The sequence below is a fragment of the Fistularia commersonii genome, chromosome 10 (assembly GCF_037954325.1).
Source record: "Fistularia commersonii isolate RoL2024-O1a breed Wild chromosome 10, RoL_Fcom_v1.0, whole genome shotgun sequence".
NCBI classification, from domain to species: Eukaryota; Metazoa; Chordata; class Actinopteri; order Syngnathiformes; family Fistulariidae; genus Fistularia; species Fistularia commersonii.
In genome coordinates, this window is record NC_141293.1 from 14,070,080 (window position 1) to 14,085,903 (window position 15,824).

Consider the following 15,824-nt stretch of genomic DNA (forward strand, 5'->3'; position numbering starts at 1 on the left):
GCGTTATTGTCACATGCACAGTATAGAAACGTGTTTTCCTGTAGTGACATTCATACTTTGCCGTCCGCAGTGCATTTGGATACGTAGCATAAAGGCAAAAAAAAAAAATGACGTTATATGCCGTGTTAATTCATTTTAACTTCAAAATGATTGTGGCTCCCGGTGTCTTCTTTACTGTGGAGATACGGGTCCAAATGGCTCTTTGAGTGGTAAAGGTTGCCGACTGTTGAACTAGAGTGTGTGTGAGTGGTTGATTGTGGCACTAAATGCAGTTGTACTCTTTCATCATGTCTGATAAAAGAGTAGAGGCAGCAAAAGATAGTGTGTTTGTGTCAGACAAAGCTGCCTGAAAACTCCACCACATCTCGACCACTTTTCTGCACCCCCCCTCCCCCCGAGGGTTAAAGGTCACATGACAACGAGATCATCACGTTCCAAATGTCTCTCCATACACTGGCGTCCGTTCGGCAGGCAGCAATTTAATTTAAGTGTGTTGACATTCGTCAGCTGGAAGTGTCGCCCCCTCTGTGTGTGTGTCTTTTGCGCGTGTGTGTGTGTGTGACAGCTATGAACAGGGGGAGGGTTGTGTTGTCTCATCTACTTTGCGGCCCCTCCCCTCGCATCCCCTCCCCTCACGCTCAGCCGCCACCACGGCTATAAAAGGCTTCTGCCGACTCACAATCTTTTCTTCACTCCGGTTCGAGCTGAGACAACTAGCCCCGAGGTGAGTCACGTGTGTGTGTGTGTGTGTGTGTGTGTGTGTGTTTGTGTGTATCATGTGACAGTCTGTCAAGCCTGCGGTCGTGCTTCCTTTCTGTAGAGTCTGTTCCCTCAGAAAAGGAGCAAGCAGCAGCCTCCTGGATAAGTCCTGGGCTCCTTAGAAAGTCTTCTCTGGCTCTGTTAAGGTGTCTGTTGTCTCCCGTTCTCCAGCAGACACGCCGTTTGCAGCCAGCAGATTCTGTCCCCCTGTTTATCTCCCCTTCCTCCATGTTTGTTTGCTCTCGTTGAAGCTACGACGGAACCAGGGTCGTATTTTTAGTCTCTGCTGCGGGTGTCGAGTTACTGCGTGAATTAAAAGCTGCTGAGGAGCCGGGTTGCATAACTATGGGGGGGGCGTTGGGGGGATAGCCCCGCCCCCTTCACTTCAAGCCACACCCCCTTTCTTCAGACGGCGAAGGAGGAACCTTCTCACCTCGGCCTGTTTCTCATTCCCGACAGATTCATGGTCTGTTTTGGCCCAAAGTGAAAGGCCGATTGACAAAAAAAAAAAAAAAAAACTTCCACGGAGATACGTTCCTCCTGACGTGTGGAAGCCGTGTGGAGCCCCGTGTGGAAGCCGTGTGAAAGCCGTGTGGAGGGTGGAGCGGCGCGTCAACAATGGAAGCAGGGAACGAGCTTCCCTTCTTTGCTCAGGTTCAGGCTCCAGCTTTGTTGGGATCCAGAAGATCCACTAAGACCGCAGTGTGTGTGTGTGTGTGTGTGTGTGTGTGTGTGTGTGTGTGTGTGTGTGTGTGTGTGTGTGTGTGTGTGTGTGCCATCAGGTTTGCCCTGGTCCGGAAATGAGGGGAAGATGGGAGTGTGACACCCCTGGCATCAGTTCATGTTCATGATGGGACACATCCTCTCTCTCACACACACACTCACACACACACACAGATCCTCACAGGAGCTCCTGCCTCCAGTTATTATCACCTTAAGGTTCACTTGCCTCTCACTCCGCTCTAACCGCTCCTCTTTTGCCACACCTCCTCTCCAGATGCCTCAGTTCGAGAAGACAACGGTCCACATGAAGGACCCAGAAAGGGTGGAGCAGATCATCTGCGGCCTCATCAAGGGCGGAGCCTCAAAACTGCAGGTATGGCAGCTGGCAGCCTGAACCTCCTCCCTGTCAAGGCTCGCCTCCTCCTCCTCCTCCTCACCTTCTGCCCACATTCCCCTCCCAGATCATCACCGACTTCGACATGACCCTCAGCAAGTTCTCCGTCAACGGAAAGCGCTGCCCCACCTGCCACAGTGAGTCGGATCCGTCCTGGCCTCCATCTGCCCCTCAGCACACAAGTAATAACAAGGGCATGTGTGTGTGTGTGTGTGTGTGTGTGTGTGTGTGTGTGTGTGTGTGCACGTGCAGATATCATCGACAACTGCAAGCTGGTGACTGATGAGTGCAGGCAGATGCTGCTGCAGCTGAAGAACAAGTACTACCCCATCGAGATCGACCCAAACCTCACCATGGAGGAGAAATACCCCTTCATGGTTGAATGGTACGAGCCAATCAGAGTAGGCGGGAGGTGGGGGTGGGGATAACTCATCATCTCACAGTATGTGTGTGTGTGTGCGTGTGTGCTGCAGGTACTTCAAGTCTCACAGCCTGCTGGTGGAGCAGAGGCTGGAGAAGGACAAGCTGCCAGAGGTGGTCCGGGAGTCGGACGTGGCGCTCAGGTTCGTTGCTGTGACGATGCCAACATCCAAGCAGCAGTAATGGCCGCCGCTGATGTCGTCGTTGTTGTTGTCGCGGCCTCCAGGGACGGCTTCGAGCAGTTCTTCGACCGGCTGCAGCAGCACAGTGTCCCCGTCTTCATCTTCTCAGCTGGCCTGGGTGATGTCTTGGAGGAGATCATCCACCAGGCAGGGGTCTACCACCCCAACGTCAAGGTCGTCTCCAACTTCATGGACTTCGACGAGAACGTGAGTCTCGACGCCCCCAAGTGGCTCGCAGCGCAAACAACCTCGAATGGATCTGCCTCGAGAGACCAGTCACTCGAATAAACGCGATAAAATTAACATTTATCATGAAATTCATTTCATTCAGTTAATTTGATAACATTGATGGAATTCTAGAATGAAATTGAATTGATAAAATTAATAAGAAGATAAATAAAATAACACTAGCTGAAGTTTAAGAAATAACTGAGCATTGAATAATGAATAAGTTGAGGTTCGCCGGGCTCACAACCTTCTGGAAAGGTGACCTTTGACCTTTTCCTCCTGGGGTGTCAGGGCGTCCTGCGGGGGTTCAAGGGTGAGCTGATCCATGTGTACAACAAGCACGACGGCGCCCTGCGCAACACGGAGTACTTCAAGCAGCTGAAGGAGTACTGCAACATCATCCTGATGGGCGACTCGCTGGGTGACCTGAGCATGGCCGACGGAGCGCCCAGCGTGGAGAACATCCTCAAGATCGGCTTCCTCAACGACAAGGTTCACACACACACAGACACACACACACACACATACGTGCATTCACTTCCTGTGCCGAGGCTCCTCTTCCTCAGACTGAAGCTGTGGTTGTGCTCTGGTGGCCCCTGCAGGTGGAGGAAAGATTGGACAAATATCTGGACTTATACGACATTGTCCTGGTGAGGGACGAGACCCTTGAAGTGCCCAACGCCATCCTCCAGAAGGTGTTATAGCTCCTCCCCCTGTCTCCGCCCCACTTCCTGGTTTAGTCCGTGCGACCGTGGGCCGGCCCGAGGTTCTCGTCCGCACCCGAGGGTTCTCCGGGTTCCCATGCCGCCGAGATGTTCTTGTGTTTTTTTCTCCTGGAGCTGGCGTCTGAGAGGAAGGGGAACGTCAGGTGATCAGATGTTCACCCCACCCTCCACCCAGGACTTCAGTTGTCTGGAAGTGACACAAAAAAAAAAGTGGACTCGCCATGGTTACAACCTGACATTGAGGCCGCAGTGCCCCCTGGAGGCACCTGGAGGGAGGACGGCCGTCTGAAGAGTCGAAAAAAACGACGGAATAGAAGTATGGGTCTGGAGAGGTGTTTTAACGGTCTGGGAAAAATATGGAGAATTGAGTTTATTAAAGTCTTTTGATATCAATGTCTCCCCTTTACCCGCCTCACTCCTCTAGGAGGGACAGAAAGGCCGCCACTCGCACTGTCCGCCGGCTTTTCTCCAGATTCCTCTTGAGTTTTTCACGCTGATTGCTTTTGTAATTTCATTTAAAGTTTTCAGGAAATTTCTAGGATGATTATCCTGGAATTTCCCTCACTCGTTATTTTGGTAATTTCTTCCAGATGATGCTGGAGTTTTCTGCCTGATTATTTGGACTTTTTCCTGCAGATTTTTCTGAAATTTTCTACCGGATTTTTTTGGAACTGCCTCGCAGGCTATTCTGGAACACTCCTGCAGGTTTTCTCGCAGATTATATTAGAACTTTTGGAAATTTTTCGGCCTGATTATTTTGGTAATATCTTGTGGGATTTTCCTGAACATTATTCTGGAAGTCCAACATAAACCATGTTATGTTGGGTTTTCTTGGGGTAGTTCTCTAAGGCACGTGTTCTCAGTATTACAGACCATAATTATATCTCCTCGTCAGGCTAATGGTTGTATTTAGAGTTTTTTATTTTTCTAAGGCTGCTGCTTTCTGGATTTTGCCCGCGAGATTTGACTACAGGTCATCGCACACGAAGAGGAGAAAACATAGGAGGCCAAGACGTCTCCTAGGACCTCCGTTCCCCTCCGACAGGACTTTTGTCTCCAGTATCTCCAGCGTCGCTCTCGCAGCTCGATCGCTGGTGTCAGACGTGGGGAAGTGTGTTTGCGTTTTTTTTTTTAAATTATTATTGTTGTTAGATGTCTGTGGTGTCTCTTTTTCTTCTTTGTCAGTGTGATAATTGGAATAAAATCAGCTTTGTGAGACGCTGAGTGAGGAAACACTTTTTCAAACACGCTCAATTCAAATCCCTGACATTCCCTGATCTTCTTTCCAAAGCAGATATTTCTGTCGAGCTTCTTCCTGGAGGAGTGAAGTCACAGACAAACAACATTACAGGTTTATTTCGACCTGCTTCCTTCTCTTGAGTGTTTGATTTTAGTTAGATTTACACCAAAAGTAGACTTATTTAAGAGCTGAATTTTCGAGCCCGTTACCGCGGCTGCAGTTCCAATATCATTCGATAGGGGGCGCCGCTGCAGGGGCGGCGCCTGCACATTTGCAAGCACGGGCAAAACATCAACGTGGCGGATTTTTTGGATGAAAACACCGCTCAGGATGTTTTGAACGTGGCTCGTTGGTCTAGGGGCATGATTCTCGCTTAGGGTGCGAGAGGTCCCGGGTTCAAATCCCGGACGAGCCCTTCTTTTTTTTTTACTTGAATGTTTCTTCATGTTCTGGACCCACGTCTGTCGTGGTACCAAGAATTATGTGTTTTAAAATCACCAAATCAAAATCCTCTATTTATACATTATATTTCTTGTGGATTCCTTTAATTATTTCTTATTTAGTCGCGTTTTGAAAATAATTGATTGGAAAGATGCTACAGTGTGAATGAAAACTTCAGCAGTTTTCTTGTTAAACTCATCAAATGATTAATAATTGTCATTCGTTGCAGGTACAATAAATCAGAAAAGGTCAATTACAAACTCAGAGCGACTTTTATTCTAAGTGCGTCAAAAAATGGACTAAAATGAAAAAGGAGCGTCTGGAGGAGGCAGCATCTGGCGGCAGTTCCACATTTGACCACTAGAGGGAGACATCGGCTGCATTCCGTCCGCATCCTGTTGAATACCACTGACAGTCAAAAGCATGTCTACGTGGCGTCTTTACAAGTAAAAAATGATGTTTCGTGCAAGACATATGTGGCTCGTTGGTCTAGGGGTATGATTCTCGCTTAGGGTGCGAGAGGTCCCGGGTTCAAATCCCGGACGAGCCCGCTTTTTTCACGCACAGTAGAATCAGCAACGAAATGGTTTTAAGTGATGAACGACAGGATTTGAACAGCAAACCCCGGCAAAGCAGTGAGCGAATAAACATTTTGGTGGCGAGTCCTGCATGGTAGCGTTTAAATCTTAGGAAATGTGAAGTAGGACATGTAACACAAATGAAGGTTAAATTAACTAAAAGCAGAGGAAATTAGAGACAAAAAATGTATTTTAGCATTTCATGAAAGATCACCTGGAAACAATAAATTAGATTCCCCTGTGACTCATTAATACAATTATTTTCCATCTTCTCTGTGGGAGGTTTTAAAGGTAAAACAGAATTCATTATTGGGTTGAAATGGTTGCGGCCGCTGCAATACCATTAAATAGCCACGAGATGGCGTTAAAACAGACGTAATCCCAAATCTGGCTTTGAAACAGGAGATCAGCGAAGTCCAGACGACGTGGCAACGACACCAGAATTGTAACTGGAGGCTTGTGATCCACTTTATGCGTGGCTCGTTGGTCTAGGGGTATGATTCTCGCTTAGGGTGCGAGAGGTCCCGGGTTCAAATCCCGGACGAGCCCTTCTTTTGGAATCACCTGCAGGATATCTATTAAAACTTTATTTCATGTGCTTTAGAGCTCACAAAGCATCGCGACGAAACTGCGGACAAAGACAGAGACCTTGAATCCGCAGCACATGAGACGAAGACAAATCAAATAAAGCACGATTTTCATAAGTTATGAAATAGTAATATAGTATAATAACAGTGCATAAATGCATTATATGCTTGATGGTGATAAGAACGATATGGCAAACAAAACCGTTAAAACAAATCAAAAATCACACAGTTGTTTCTGTAGTTTAGTGATTAGATTGATAATTCGGGTAATTTCCTTCTGTGACTTTGTGCTCATTGCACGTTGAGTTACCCTTCAGGAATTAAACAGCAACTAAAAACTACAGTTCCCATGTAGTTCTTCGACTACTTCCGGTCATGCGCACACGAGTCCAGCTTCTCCGCTGAGCGTCAGCACCATGACAACAGGACGATGGCTTCCAGCGAGCGGCCGACAAGTGTGATTTGAACGGGAAGCGGAGGGGGGGGAAGTCAAAGTAAGACCCAACATTCAGCGTTTCCGGAGTGGCTGTGGGGGGCTTGGAGGTGAGAGGAACCCCGCGCGGTGACGGTTCCCGGCGTCCGCTTGACTTCGGAGGCAGTATAACTCCCACAGCTACCGCGAGGCTGCTAGCCGGCTAGGCTAAAGTTAAGTTTAGCGGCGGCTACAAGCTAACCTACCTGTACAGGTGTTTGCAACCTAGGGATGATTGAAATTGACTGTTACGTCGCCTTTTTTAAGAGACAGATTACCCGTATTCATATATGCTTCGGAAAATTAACAAACATTCTGCAATTAAGCATTAATGTTGCTCTTTAAAAACACCTAACTGTTGAGTTTATGCCCTTAAACTTGTGAGGTTTCATGTTTCCTGATGATGATGTTGCAGGGAGTTTGTCTTGTGTCTCCCCTGCAGGCCAACCATCTCTCTGCGAGCAGGACACATTTATTTACAAACAACACATGTGTTTTGAGGACACTCTTCCCCCCCTGCTCAGGGGAAAAGATGAATATGACCTACTCACCTACACAAGATGAAAATGCGATAATTTAAAAGAATATTAGTTATTTGTAAATAGAACAAGGATGAATGTTTGAGGTTCAGAAGGTGTTCATGTGTCCCCCTGGATGCTTTTAATAACTGCACTGTTTTAACCCCAGCAGCTCTTGAAGAATTCCATTGTTGATTGAGTAATTGTTGATTGATTGATTGACAGATACCTTTCATCTTCCCTCCCGTTTCCAAAAGCAATGTTTCTCTGACGACCGCTCAGCCCGCGGCCTGGAGGGATTCTTGTCCTGCGGATTAACCGCCTGTTCCACCTGCTCAGCACTTAGCCACACACGCGCACGCACGCACGGTTGAAAGGGGGGGGGGGGGGGGTCATGTGACCTCGCCTCTGGCCCACCATTGGCGGCAGTCTGTCAGTCTCAGAGCTGCATGCAAGCTGCTGCTGCAGAAGAAAATCTGGCAATGATGCGTGTGTGTCTGTGCGCGTGCACGTGTTTGGAAGAGGGGGCTCACAAAGAAGCTGCCCAGACTATGGATCATAAAATTCTTAGTAACTGTGTGTGTCATCGCATTCCTTAGTCACAAACAATAAAGTAGTGGATGAGTGACCCCTAACGGGAAAAGCCGAAAGAAGAAGAAGAAGAAGAAGAATGAGTGGACGAAGTACATTTCCAAAAATGCTACATTTTATTTGACAAAATAAATTATTTAAATAAAGTTTAGGATCAAATAACAATGATATGAAAAAATTTGAGTTGATTGAGAGAGAATGGGGTATTCTGAAGTTTGATTCGCATCTATTCATTGTACTTATTTAATCGGTCAGTTGTTAATCTGCATTAATCTGTCCGTGTGTGAAAGACCTGGATTACGAAGGTGCTTCTGTTCCCTGAGACACAGACAACTAAACTTTTAATATCTGTGTCTGTCCATCGCTCCACGGTGACAAGCTTCACCCAGTCTTCAATCTAATAATCCAGATTCTGCAGGAAATTAGTTGACCGCCTCTCTGTCTGCTTTCGCCCAATCAGAGTCGGCATGTCTCTATTCAAGGCCCGGGATTGGTGGTCAGCGGCGCTGGGTGAGGGCGAGGAGTTCGACCAGGGCTGCCTGTGCGTGGGCGACGTGGACAACAGCGGCTCGGGACATGGTGAGTGTGTGTGTGTGTGTGTGTGGGGGGGGGGGGGGGGGGGGGGGTGATAAAGAGTGTGATATACCCACTCCAAACCCCCACACTGTAGTATTTTCCTTTTCTGTCATCCATCTATTGTCTACGTCCGTGCCAAATCATCACATTTTAGCGATGAAGAAATGTCCCCATCCTGTGTCCAGGAGGGGGAGCTGTTGCCCCTTTGACCTCTGAACAAAGCATCCAGGTAACACTGTGTGTGTGTGTGTGTGTGTGTGTGTGTGTGTGTGTGTGTGTGTGTGTGTGTGTGTGTGTGTGTGTGTGCGCGCGCGCCGCTGTGCAGACAAGGTGGTGGTGGGCAGCTACATGGGGATGCTGCGGATCTTTTCTCCGCACGCTGCCCGCCCCGCCGACGGGGGCCCTGGTTCGGCTGAGGCCCAGCTGCTGGAGGTCCAGCTCCAGAACGCCATCATCCAGGTGGACGTGGGCAAATTTGTCTCGTGAGTCCTCCTCGCCAACCTCAACTCCATCATCTTCTCTGCATCTTCTCCTCTTTCAGACATGCCAACAATTGAGTTGCATTTAGCTGTAGTTTATTTCTGTCCCATCTCCTCCTCCTCCTGCCGTGCTAACAGAGCTAATGTCATTAGCGCTTTTCCCCTCCATGCCGCTAATCCCCCACACGCACACACACACACACACACACACACACACACTCACCATGCACTTCCTGTCCCCATGGGAGGACAGTTGCATCGCAACGACCTCGGCTGCTTGGCTGTGAAGAAATTTAACAAATGCAAGAAGTAGAATTTAAAAAATGCATGGAATTAAGTGATGCAAAATAGGAAAAAAAAAATTTTTAAACTGTGAGATATGATGGGTAAAGGCAAGAAAGTAAATTTAAAAATGTAACACTGAAAGAAATTTCAGGAAAAATGCAAGAAATGAAATTTAAAGGATGCAAGAAATTGTTGAATGTCAAAAGAAAGACCCGAAGCCACACAGTTTCCTTGAGCACAAGGCCTCAAGTGTCAATCAGTGTGGACTCCCAGCTCCTCCAGAAGGTTCCCTGCTCTCACCTCCTCCTTTTCTCCTTCTAGGTGCTCCGATCTCCTCCACCTAGCCATCCTCCATCCCCGCAAGCTGTCCGTCTACTCTGTCTCAGGTAAGCCTCGCCTCCAAACCCTGCCCCTCAACCCCCCCTCCCCCAGCCTCTAACCTTCTGCCCCCCTCCCCGACAGGCACGGCGGGGAACGTGGAGCATGGTGACCAGTACCAGCTCCGGCTGGTCTATGAGCACAACCTACAGAGGACGGCCTGCAACATGACCTACGGCACCTTCGGGGGGGTCACAGGTATGAACCCCGACCTCTGACCTGGGGGAGGGGGCAGGAGAAGAAAAGGTCGTGTTTATTTTTCGTCCTCACCAATGACATCACTGATGTCATCAAACGTGTCCGACCTCCTGTAGCTCCAGACTGCAGGGGAGCAGGAACCAGACACTGCGTCATCACGCTAACCCCCAAGGAACCTCCTCCTCACTGGAGATCTCATAAGAAAATTAGTTAGATCTTCAGGAACATCCCGGGGGGTGGTGGTGATGGTTCCTCGCTGACCTGCAGGTTGGGTGCATGAGTCCAGGCTTCAGGTGATTGCTGGTGGCGCCACGCGTGCACACACACACACGCACACACACACAAATGAAACACTGAGGAGCCTCACAGAGGAGCAGAGGATGGAAAGACAGAGCAAGGTCACACCGCTGCTCCTTCTCTCACCCCTCCTTTTGCCCACCCCCCTTGTTGGGCTCTCGGAAAAACCAAGTAGGGGAAAGCCCTCGACTCGTCGGCATCCAAGAAAAACACACTCAGCCGCTCGCTAGGGGAAACCCCTTTAAACACTGAAAATGGCAATTCCCAAATAAAGGACGCATTGTGGAGGTGTGTGCGTGTGTGTGTGTGAGTGTGTAAACGTGTGTGTCAGAGTGAGAGGAGAGAGAGAGCGCCAGACTTTCTGCGGCCTGGCATGGTGGACACTTTATTCACTGCCTGTTTATACCGTGTGTGTGTGCTTGCGTGTGTGTGTGTGTGTGTGTGTGTGTGCGTTTGATAGAAAGGACAGCGTGGGCTGGTCAAAGCGAATACCTTGGCCGACGCCAGATGCACGTGAGGTGCTCTTACCCATGAACTTCATGTTTCCAGGCGCTGTGTTTGTGTGTTGCGGATGGTTGTGAAGATGCCAGACACACACATACACACACCTGCGCACACACTGTGTGTGTCTAATGCGGACACCAATGCAGAAAATGCACAAACCTCACACACTCGCTAAGTATTATGACCCTCCGATCTCCACTTTAAAGGAGAAGCTCCTGCATGTGTCACCACTGGGAGGTGCTGGAGGCCGCGGGATTGCCTCCCTTTGCTTCTTCTAAAAGGTCAAAGGTCATCTATTGATCCACCACAGATATCCAATCTGTTTTGATTTGCTATCAATTAGTGATATGAAATGTTTAACAGCCAGATCAGGGATTTGGAGCAGAACAATGACAGGACAAATACAAAATAATCATGATAAGAAAATCAATGATGCAGTTAGGGCATGATTGATATTTATATTGATCATCCAGTTACACCTGGTTAGAATCTTAAGACTCCCATCAGGCCACTTCCCCTCTGCTGAGGAGATCTGGAATACACACACACACACACACTGAAAAATGTAAGTAAAACTATAGAGGAACATGCACTGTGGCATTTGATATTTCCACTGTGTGTGTGTTAATTTTTTTAGTGATGGCCACCGCTCTGAGGTCATACCCGTGGGGAGAGGGGGTGGGGTGTCTTTTCAGAGTCTGCTGTTCCACGTGAATGTGTGTGTGTGTGTGTGTGTGTGTGTGTGTGTGTGTGTGTGTGTGTGTGTGTGTGTGTGTGTGTGTGTGTGTGTGTGTGTGTGTAATAGAAGTCATTTAGCAGTGTTGGAGGCGCTGTAATAGCAGCTCTGAACTAATACCGCCTCTAATAGCCAGGCTGCCTTTAGGTTTGGGTCGTGTTCAGGCAACACACACACACACACACACGGACTTGGGAATCCTACTCATTGAGGACATACATTGACATAATTCCCTCCTCAGCTCCTAAACCGGACTTGAATCCAACGCCATAAAGCTGTGACTTGAGGTCGCAGAACCTCGCTGTCCTCGCCGGGACCTCTTGAAGCCCAGCGTGGTGCTGGGAGATAGACACACATACACTCGCACACACACACACACTTGCAGTGTTTCCATCACTTCAGCGGACCTTGCGGCGGCCCCGGCCCGCCTCAGACCTGCCATGAAACGTGTGTCATCGGCCACATTTACACGTGTCCTGATCTGGACTTATCTGGATCGGGATTTTAATCTGGTGACATCACACACACACATACACACACACACACGTCGCCGTTCCCTCTAGCTTTCATCACCCTTATTAGCGCAGGTCAAAATGGCGGCGAAAGTGAGTGTCATGAAGCCTAGAGTAGCATAGCATCTCCCGCTTTGGGAGAAACACGCACACCGGTGTGTGTGTGTGTGTGTGTGTGTGTGTGTGTGTGTGTGTGTGTGTGTGTGTGTGTGTGTGTGTGTGTGTGTGTGTGTGTGTGTGTGTGTGTGTGTGATGTCACCAGGGCGCACGTGGGCACAGTGCAGTTCGGTTGCCCCATCCTTAGTGCTTCTCCACCTTGTTCAACTTCACTGTTTCACAGAACAGGACTGGTTCGATTTCCACTGGGTTCTGAATACGTCTCCTTCCATAACATTCTCCTGTCAATGGGTCAGAGATCCATTTTTGCTCCTCACGCTGTCCCTGGACTCTGCAAAGGATTGTGGGAAAAGGAGGGGGAGACCTGTTGCCGCCATCTTGCCTGAAAGGGTACTCATTGCGGCTGTTAGCTTTGCACGCGGTACAGAACGTTACGTCACTTACGGCATCTTCTTCCGAGGTCGCTCATCCCAATGGTGTCTTCCTCCCTGCCGCCTCGCCAGGCCTGTCAATCATCCCTGATGGCACTCAGCTTCTCCTTTTTTTTCCTTCTCCAAAGAGGAGGCAACAATGATGTCTCAGTCTCTCTCGTCTCTGAAAGACTGGCTCTTATTTGGCGCCGGCGAGCACGGATGCCGTTTTTTCATGGGTCCAAATGGCGTGCAGAAATAATTCTTCCAAAGAAAAAAAAAAAAAAAAAAGAGTCAGACTGTTTCTATCCCCACTTTTTATTGAATTATATAATCTTCTTGCGAGTGGACTGTGAGAGCTCATTTACCTCCCCGCAGATTCAGTCATGCCTGGCACACACACACACACACACACACACTCACACACGCCTCTGTGCTTTGTTGGCCGCCCGCTCTGCTTGTCCGCCATGTCTTATTAATGACAGTAATGCGGGGCCTGTTTCCTGCGCTGCGCTCACAGCCAGGCCCTTTGACTCTCCACGCCACGGCGTGGGCGTGTGAAATTACACCCGGCCCCTGCCGCTATTATACCCCCCCACACACATACACTCACACACACACATACACTTCCCTCGCCGTGTCCGGGCCGTCTGGCCGCCTTGTTATTTTAACTCGAGCGCCACTCTTCTGGGTGGGAACAGATCACGCCGCCCGCCCATGGCTGTTCTTCTCAGAACGTCGGTTCACGGGGGGCTTTGTTTCCTTCCTGTGAGCGCTGCCGTGACAGTGACGTGACGGGACGGGAGGACGAGCTTGACTTCATGTCTCGGGATCGCTACAGAGCAGAGCGGCAGGCCGAGGACCAAGGCCTTCGGACCGCGGCTTGACTCATTCCCGCAGTGAGAAACCCAGGTCAGATGGTCTGGCTGGGTTCCCACGGGAGATTGTTCTGTGTGGAGTCTCCATGTTATGGGGTTCCTCCAGGTTCCTCCGCAGTCTTGCTGGAGACCGTACATCGTCCAGTCGTGGGAATAAGAGGGTGGATGTAGGATCGCTCTATATGTGTACCTGTGATTAGCCAGTCCACAGTGAACTGGCTAATCATTAAGTGGTTTAGATAATGAATGAATGAATGAATGAATGAATGAATGGCATCAACCTCCCCTCCCGACGCCGGCTGCTGTCCAACAGGAAACAATCAGACCGATTCTTCCCTGCCGGGGAAAATAAAACACTCCGGGCTCTATTTTCATTTAATGGGCTCTTTAATGGCGTCACAATTAGCCCTGCACCGCTACCTGAGGAACACACACACACACACACACACACATTCACACCGAGATCTGCCCTTGTGCAGAACCTCGTGCTCTGCAACATTTGCTGTTGGCCCTCTGTCAAGCATCCTGCACACACACACACACACACACACACACACACACACACACACACACACACACACACACACACACTGGCGATGGTGAAGGCCTTGTCCTTCGGTGTGTTAGCGGCCACCCTGAACACGGCTCATCACTCACTCAAACACACACGTGTTTACACAGAATAGGTGTGTAGGATTGTGTGGCTTTTCTCCCTAAATCCCCAGTGATGGATGTTGCACGTGCATGCCTGCGCGTGCGTGCGTGCGTGTATGTGCAGCGCTGTAGGTGGCTGTCTCCCTGACCTCTCCTTGATGGCAGTGTGAGTTTTAAAAGCGCGCAGAGACCTAATTATAGTCCTCTGGTCGCAGAGTCCCAGCTCTTTATGGTCGCGCTGCCTCTGCATGTGTTCGGGCTCAGTGTTTCCCACATCGCCTGCTTGCCGCCAGGTGTGTGTGCGCGCGTTAGTATGTGTGTGTGGAGGTGTTAATGGAGATATCAGATTCGGCCAGCGGAGAGAAACACACACTTTGCGGCACGACGCAACACAACATCGCCGCTGGAAGGAAAGCAAGTAGCCGGGCGGCGTGCGCTCAGGTAGTCGAGGCGCGTCTCTGCACCAACACCTTCTCAAACCCTCCTCCCGGGTGTTGCTGTCGGTGAGGGTGCTCCCTACGTGGGGTCTCCGGGTTCTCCTGCCTGGGTTCTCCCCCAGGTTCCTTTTGAAACAGTGATAGGTTGAATGGGTGGACAACTCTGTCTACAAGCCTTTGGTTTACAGCAATGTGAAGCCCCGCCCCTCACCCTCAGTCAAATCCCAGAACAACCTTTTTTAAGATTTGATCTGGAATTCAAATATCTTTCTGATCCTACTTTTCTTAGATTTTAGCAAATGAAATAAACACTACGTCCCCTCATTATCCTCACACACGAAGGCGAGTGTCATGGAGGATGGAGAGATGTCATCGGTCTTTCTGCCCTCTGTCTCCTCCAGGTCACCACTCCCTGTGCATCCAGTCCATGGACGGGATGCTGATGTTCTTCGAGCAGGACAGCTACTCCTTCGGCAGGTTTCTGCCCGGGTTCCTGCTGCCGGGGCCTCTGGCCTACAACCCCAGGACCGACACCTTCCTCACCGTGTCCTCGGCACGACAGCTGGAGAGCTACAGGCGAGTCCTCACCTGAAAACTACCCCGCTTTTCTTTTCCAGGGTTGACGTTTGAATCTCCTGTTATTTGGACGAACGATGTGGATCATCAATGGAAGTCTGTGTAATACCCATGTCCACCACAACGGTGTCTGAAAATTCTCGTGAAACTCCAATCACTCATCAAGATGTGAGCCGGTAATCTGACAGATTATCAGGTCAGAATGCCCTGGCGTGGAGAAGGTGGGATTATCTCAGACTGTGAGCGGGGGAGTTGTAGACAGCGGCGCCACTGGAAGTGACGGGGGAAATGGCGCCCGGCAGCATCCGAGGCCAACGCTGGGAATATAAACCCACCTGGACGCTTCAGTCCCCAAGTGGTCTAATCCGAACAGGAACAGGCCGTCTCACCTGAGCCTGTCTCCACCTGAGGCCATTTAAGGTCACCCAGTGGCTCCTCCCCTTTTAGACATCGTGCCCAAATTAGAGAGCAAGGAGGAGCTGACGGAGCCCGCCAGCTTCATGGACGCTCCATCATCGAGGACACACACACACACACACACATACTCACACTCACACACGTCACTATCAGCTGCTGACGGTTAGAAAGCTGCTGACTAATGCTTCACCATCTTAGAGGACATCTGCTGTCATTCTGGACACACACACACACACACACACACACACACACACACACACACACACACACACGATTTATCTCCAAGTACCAAACTCCAAAGGTCTTTGAGGCCGTCTGCCCATCTCCCTCTGGCTGAGACATGTGAGAAGTTAAGAATTTGTGTGTGTGTGTGTGTGTCCCAGCTGCTTGTTATCTGCGTGCCCCTCACTAGCATTAGGAGATTCTCCAGACCAGATATGACAGTGGAAACACTGACATCATCCTCCTCCTCCTCCTCCTCTGTTCCCCCTCTGCCATGGACCAAAGCGTCC

The 15,824-nt window shown here is 49.7% G+C and overlaps 2 protein-coding genes and 3 non-coding genes across 10 annotated transcripts in view; all 5 read left to right on the forward strand.

Annotated features, from left to right (window-relative positions):
• nt5c3a (5'-nucleotidase, cytosolic IIIA) overlaps window positions 1-4,655 on the forward strand; it is a 9,009-nt gene extending 4,354 nt beyond the window's left edge. The window contains exons 1-9 of one of the 3 annotated variants that reach the window (XM_086153866.1): window positions 662-724; window positions 1,219-1,413; window positions 1,757-1,855; window positions 1,944-2,013; window positions 2,129-2,261; window positions 2,350-2,439; window positions 2,523-2,685; window positions 2,998-3,198; window positions 3,309-4,655. In XM_086153866.1, coding sequence (XP_086009992.1) covers window positions 1,378-1,413; window positions 1,757-1,855; window positions 1,944-2,013; window positions 2,129-2,261; window positions 2,350-2,439; window positions 2,523-2,685; window positions 2,998-3,198; window positions 3,309-3,410 — 894 coding nt within the window. In that variant the 5' untranslated portion in view covers window positions 662-724; window positions 1,219-1,377 and the 3' untranslated portion in view covers window positions 3,411-4,655. Of the gene's footprint in view, window positions 1-661; window positions 725-1,218; window positions 1,414-1,756; window positions 1,856-1,943; window positions 2,014-2,128; window positions 2,262-2,349; window positions 2,440-2,522; window positions 2,686-2,997; window positions 3,199-3,308 lie in introns of those variants that run through there. The other 2 variants (XM_086153867.1, XM_086153865.1) reach the window with 2 other exon arrangements.
• Window positions 4,656-5,014: 359 nt separating this feature from the next.
• Window positions 5,015-5,086, forward strand: trnap-agg (transfer RNA proline (anticodon AGG)). The gene has a single exon. It is a non-coding gene; the product is annotated as a tRNA-Pro (tRNA).
• A 504-nt stretch (window positions 5,087-5,590) lies between these two features.
• Window positions 5,591-5,662, forward strand: trnap-agg (transfer RNA proline (anticodon AGG)). The gene has a single exon. It is a non-coding gene; the product is annotated as a tRNA-Pro (tRNA).
• Window positions 5,663-6,167: 505 nt separating this feature from the next.
• trnap-agg (transfer RNA proline (anticodon AGG)) lies at window positions 6,168-6,239 on the forward strand. Its single transcript has one exon. It is a non-coding gene; the product is annotated as a tRNA-Pro (tRNA).
• A 449-nt stretch (window positions 6,240-6,688) lies between these two features.
• bbs9 (Bardet-Biedl syndrome 9) overlaps window positions 6,689-15,824 on the forward strand; it is a 103,165-nt gene continuing 94,029 nt past the window's right edge. For 2 of the 4 annotated variants that reach the window (XM_086153868.1, XM_086153870.1), the window contains exons 1-6: window positions 6,718-6,820; window positions 8,319-8,437; window positions 8,760-8,916; window positions 9,520-9,584; window positions 9,661-9,774; window positions 14,721-14,895. In XM_086153868.1, coding sequence (XP_086009994.1) covers window positions 8,326-8,437; window positions 8,760-8,916; window positions 9,520-9,584; window positions 9,661-9,774; window positions 14,721-14,895 — 623 coding nt within the window. In that variant the 5' untranslated portion in view covers window positions 6,718-6,820; window positions 8,319-8,325. Of the gene's footprint in view, window positions 6,821-8,318; window positions 8,438-8,759; window positions 8,917-9,519; window positions 9,585-9,660; window positions 9,775-9,957; window positions 10,068-14,720; window positions 14,896-15,824 lie in introns of those variants that run through there. The other 2 variants (XM_086153869.1, XM_086153872.1) reach the window with 2 other exon arrangements.